This window comes from Sinocyclocheilus rhinocerous, unplaced genomic scaffold, assembly GCF_001515625.1.
Source record: "Sinocyclocheilus rhinocerous isolate Xijiao unplaced genomic scaffold, SAMN03320098_v1.1 scaffold3807, whole genome shotgun sequence".
NCBI classification, from domain to species: Eukaryota; Metazoa; Chordata; class Actinopteri; order Cypriniformes; family Cyprinidae; genus Sinocyclocheilus; species Sinocyclocheilus rhinocerous.
The window spans coordinates 540,393-546,234 of record NW_015660506.1 but is presented as its reverse complement, the minus strand read 5'-3'; the positions used below and the strand labels follow the sequence as shown (position 1 = coordinate 546,234).

General features: G+C 35.7%; 1 protein-coding gene across 1 annotated transcript in view; it reads right to left on the bottom strand.

Annotated features, from left to right (window-relative positions):
• Positions 1-357: 357 nt before the first annotated feature.
• LOC107725210 (SH3 domain-binding protein 4-like) overlaps positions 358-5,842 on the bottom strand; it is a 20,013-nt gene continuing 14,528 nt past the window's right edge. Inside the window, exons 4-6 of the mRNA XM_016534397.1 lie at positions 3,762-3,902; positions 3,147-3,335; positions 358-2,373 (exon numbers count right to left, since the gene is read on the bottom strand). Coding sequence (XP_016389883.1) covers positions 2,149-2,373; positions 3,147-3,335; positions 3,762-3,902 — 555 coding nt within the window. The 3' untranslated portion in view covers positions 358-2,148. The remainder of the gene's footprint in view (positions 2,374-3,146; positions 3,336-3,761; positions 3,903-5,842) is intronic.

Here is a 5,842-nt window from a genome sequence, read left to right as displayed (position 1 = left end):
TTTATAGATATTATACAATCACCATTTGCTAAGTCTGACAAAAAATTTTTTATATTGGGATGTTTAGAGGAACTGTCTTTACACTGAGTAAAACTTAGTCCTTTATATTAACTGTTTGTCCACTAGGTGGTAGATATGTGATGGAAATGTTAAAGGAGAAATTACTCGGAACGATTATTGGCCTTATTTAGTTTCCCATTTATTTTTTTAGGCAGTAAAAAGGACTCTGAATGTAACATTCAGTCATCGACTGCTCTAATTAAAATCTTACAATTGATAGACTATTTCAGAACACTATTATTTTTTAGCATTAACATGGAGAGAAAGAAAAATGAAGCAATATACTGAGGCAAGCCATTTGTCTTTGGCTTTTTCAAAAGGTCACTCACTGACCCGAGAAAGAACACAGTTTATTTATGGCGCATCACAGCAAACACAGGCACATTGATAAACACACACTTGCTTGACTGTATCTTTGGAACACCAGTTAAAACTGTATAAAATCTTCATAGTTGACTGCACGTTCATTATATTGTACACACACACTTGCATCTTTCAGATTTTTGTCAGTAGTCGAGGGATCCCCCCAGAGAGTGAGAGAGGGCAGGCACTGATGAAAGGCTTGTGATGTGAAATATGCCGTCTGCATGCCTGTGTCTAGAGTAGGGTAAGATGTAAGCATATTTTTGTAAGACCCACAGTGATGACTGTTTACATTGGTCATAATTTTTGTTGGGAGAGCCTGTCAAGCAGTGAGAAAAATTATGCTGGAGTGATAAGACTGGAATTCGCACATAGCAAGTAGGTTTGTAAAACTCTCAGTGGGCACAGCAAGAAAACAAACTTAACTTACAATAATGTTCAGTGTTGCACTTTGACTGCGACCAGATTAATATATTATATTGGAGTCAGTTTTGTCACACAAATTCATCCTATCAACGTATCAATGACATCTACACTCAGTGTAACATTAAACTAATGTTAAATTAACTCTTACAAATGCAAATTGGATACAGAGACATGTAGGCTAGAAAAACAACAGCACAGCTGTTAGCTTTATGACAACATTTTTAGTTTCCACAATGTATAGTTTTAACATTTAGTTTCCACATAATACTTAAATATATGATTTATTACATTTAAATGTTTAATTCAAAGTTAAAATGTATAAATTCAAAAATTTATTTATTTTAACTTTGAATGAACAAAGTGTCCAACTGATACATTTGCATTGGATTTACATGGGCCATCACTTGCAACAACAAATTAAATGTTATGATCATAATGTGCATTTTTTGGGGGATAAAACAAAACAAAAAGAAGAACAAACTAACAAACAAATAATAATAAATAATAAAACGACTTGTTATACACCACGTATGTGCTGTTTGGAATTATCATCACAATCAAATGGACTTTAATTTTTTTTTACTTTGATCTTTAGTAACTAAAGTTCTGGAATGAAATCTTCGTATATTTGGCACAAATTAATGCCACTGGGACATCAGCGTCCCAATGGTGAGTAAATCTTTTAATTTCTGTAAGCTGAAGATGAGATGCTTTAGTTATAAGCCTACTTTAGTATTTGAGTTTTATGTTTTATGTACAGGTGAACTAAAGTGATATCATTATACATTCCTTAATAATAATTCTGGTGTGTCTCTTTATTAAGACAATAAGGTTTTATTTTTCCATTTTACTTTTCATTCCAACATTTACTTTCACTTATAAAAACATTAGGCTGCTTAAATCTGAACAACATAAACAACAGACACTTAGAGCAAAGTAAAACAGGCAGTTTAGCATACAGTGTAATTGGCATCACAAAACAAAACTTAAAACAAAAGAGAAAGGTTGTTACATTATTAGTGAAAAACGTGTATCTTTTGTACAAAATGTACAAGTATAAAATCATGATGATATGCAATGAAAAAAAAAATCTGAACAATCATATCTTATTTTACATTAGAGTTTTACATGAGATGGAGACCTCTGCTTGTATTAAAACATCAGCAATACACTTTTCAGTAATTTACTGTGCAACAACACCACGGCTAACAAATCTATTGTGCAAACATATAAGCGCTTTAAATCAGGTGAAATCAGGTGTATCTGGGTCTTGTAAAAGTCAGGTGATGTAGGCAGTCTTTATATGGCACAGTCATCTTGAGAGCAGGGGCTGAAAGCAGTGCTCCGTAGGAGATCCAGACAGTTGACAAGCATGAGGGAGCCTGTGATGTGCCTCCAGCGCTTGGTGATGGGGTTCTTCATTTTGTCCAATCCAGTGTGAAGTTCCTGAATCACATCCCTGTAACTGTCCCCGACCTGGGCTGCCCATGTGACCAGGAAGTCAAAGGCAGGTTTCCACATGGCCTTTACAAAATAAAAAAAGTAAAGATTCATTTGAGTTTGACATGTAAACCTGCATGAATATGACATTTAGGTGCCCTGAATTTTGTTCCCTAAAAAGACTTTATACACAATCTGTATGCTCTCCTTCAGAGTAAATGTGTACAAATATCATAACCCAGTAAGTGCAAGAGGAAGCTCATAATCTCATCAATCATTGGTAGAACATTTAGGTTCCTCTTCTGAGCTGGACACAAACACTATAGACATGACTTGTGGGTTTCCTGTAATTGGAGCTCAAAACCCAGTTTTAAATTTTACAAGTGTCAGTTACTGTCTCTCGCACCCATTTCACTTGGATATTGCTCTTTATCCATTTTTATAATTTAGAGGATTGAACATTCTATATCTATATAGTCTATATTTTGCTTAACTTCATGTTTACCTACTCTGTGTTTTGTTTGCACAGTTGTCTGTACTGTCACTGCTCTACAATCTAAGCCAGGTCATAAGCATTTCAGTGTGCACTAAACGCTGTGTAAACATGTGTAAACAGACGTGACACTTATTTTTCATCCCGAGAAACATCATGAGAAAACATTAGTATTTTACAAGGTGGCTTAAGTATTTTCATGTGAATTTGAATATGTGATTTGTACAGAGACGTGAAGAAAAAAAAACACGAAGGTCCACCCCTGATGAGGGTGAGTAAATGATGACAAAAAATTCAGGTTTTCGGTGAACTATTTCCTTAATAGTTTAATAATGCTTAATCATGCTTTCAGTGTTTGTTTTACCTCACTATCCAGTTGTCCCCTGCTGTCTCTGTGTGGAGCTTCATATGCTTCCATCTGCTGCCGGGACACTGTAGCGAGTCTCTCAGCAAGCTCCCTCCAGCGACCCGCCACCTCCACCGCTGTAGTCAACAGCACAAAGTCCATGACCAGCCGTGCCACCAGGCCCTGACAGTCCATCTTCAGAAGAGCCTGAATGACAGATATACAGTTACACCACGAGTTTATGATCACCAAGCCACTCTGCAAAGATTATAACTCTGCTTTATGTCACTGTGCTTATAGTCAAAAATTGAATAATGCTACATGTCTGAATCCTCACATGCCAGTTTTGCAATGTAAAAAAAATTATAGATAATGATTACTAATAATTCCTACTTAGAAGTATGACTTCAGGGAGAGGTCTAACCATGTGTAATACTGGTTATAGTTTGGGATGCACAAAATATGGGATTTTTTTATTGCTATTGGTAGATATTGGCTTATTATGGATATTTAATTGTGCATTCTTTTTATTTTTTACTTTCAGGATCATCTAGCACTCGCTTAAATTTATGATTTAATAACACGGTTAAAGGGATACTTCACCCAAAAATGAAAATTCTTTCATTTACTCACCCTGATGTTTTTTCCAAACCTGTACTTTCTTAAAAGAAGATATTTTGAAGATGGTTTCAGCTTTTTTATCGATACAATGAAAATCACTGAGGTCCAAAACCACATCTGGATCTCTCTGGATCTTCTTTTGAGTTCCACATAAAAAGAAATTCATACAGATTTGGAATGACATGAGGGTCAGTAAATGTTAACATAATTTTTATTTTTGGGTGAAATATCCCTAAATGTCTAAAATCTTAATTTTACAAGGAATATTATTTTTTTTATAGTGCTGGGCGGTTTGACCAAAAATCTGTGTCACGGTTTTTGTTTTGGTTTCCCTGACTGTGCCTTTATATGAATCAGAATGCATGAAACAGATTTAGAACCACTGCATTTGAATCACTATCCAAAAAAAGATGCTACATGTAGCATTAGCAGATTTGATTTAAATTAGATTGTAAAATTTCACAATTTAAAGCAAAAACAGACTCTTCTGACCTTAGCTTTGTGAAATTATGCTATATAAAACATAACTACACAAAACAAAAACAGCAGACAGGCTGCACGAGAATGCAAATTCACTCTGACAGCAGGTGGTGCTTATGGAACAGCAGCGATTCAGCGTTTCCTTGATTGTAAACAAAGCAGCGCTGCGCTAATAAATACTACTTTATTATGCATTATTGGGAGGCAAGACGAAAAAAAACACCATCTAAACTTTTCTAAAGACAGTCAGTTCCCCTCACATTTCGACGCAGTGACGAGATCCTGAAGCGTAGAAGTTTCGAAACACTAGGCTTGTTTGAGATGCGCCTCGCCTGAAATGAAGGCGAGAGTAGGCGGCTGCAGTGAGGGGAGGAGTGAAATAAGCGCAGTCAAGACGGACAGTTCTGACCTCTCGAAGTGGAACAGATACCTACGAGATCAAAGACAGATATAATTTCAGTTCTGTTACTTTATATGAAAATAAATGATGAACAAGACACTCAAAGTGCTTGCTATTTAATTCCATACAAAAGGCTAATTCCATATGAAAGGTGTATTTATCATCCATTTTTACTTTAATACAAACATGTATTTTAGATTTTTATAGAAATATGACAACAATCACATATCTCACACAGAGATCGCACTGTCATCGTGTTTGGGAATATTCATGCATAATTTAAACGCATAATCACATGAAATCAGATAAAAAATAAAACATTTTAGAAGAGAACGCAACATCATGGTTGTCTGAACCAATGAGCTAACATTACGCGTGTCGTCAGCCAGTCGTTTCCCATCATGCTTTTGATCAGCGCAGTCGGTGGAGAGCAACTGCGCTCGACTGCACAATCCGACACAGCCGCCTCGCCCTCGCGAGAGTTTTTTGGCACACGTCAGCATGACATCAGAGCAAGTCGGACATAACTCGGACACTTTTCTAACCGGCATGCATCTCGCGGTGATCACCAGTGATCGGTTCTGCGCAGATTTTGCTCATCTCAAACAAGCCTACTGCTACAAAATGTGATTCAAAACACCCATGTCACGGGACAACGGCTAAATGAAGCTTCCGTGCGGTTCACAAGTGTTTTGACTGACAGGCGGCAAAATAAAAATCTCACAATGTAACAAATGTGACACATTGTGGCTTGATTTATTTTATTAATGTTTACTTTTTATGACCAAAATAACCTATAATTATTCACAATGAGGAGTTTAAATGTTACAAAACCAAGCTCATGTAGTTGTAAGACACATGTTAAAAACTCAACATATTATTAAAAAAAATTAAATCAAATAAAAAATATAACAATAAAAAAGAAAAAAAAATTTAATTGCTCTTACAATGATATGGACTTTATTGTTTGACATAATCAACATGTAGGCCTAGGTTATCATTCGTAAATCGTTGTCAAGGCAGAGCAACACGTGCAAGCAGAGGCGGACAAAGTACTCAACTCCATTACTTGAGTGAAAGTACAGATACTGCTGGTCAAATATTACTCCATTACAAGTAAAAGTTGTAAAGACAGATTTTTACTTAAGTAAAAGTACAGAAGTACTTGCTTTTATAAGTACTTAAGTAGCAAAAGTAAATTTCCTTTTTTATG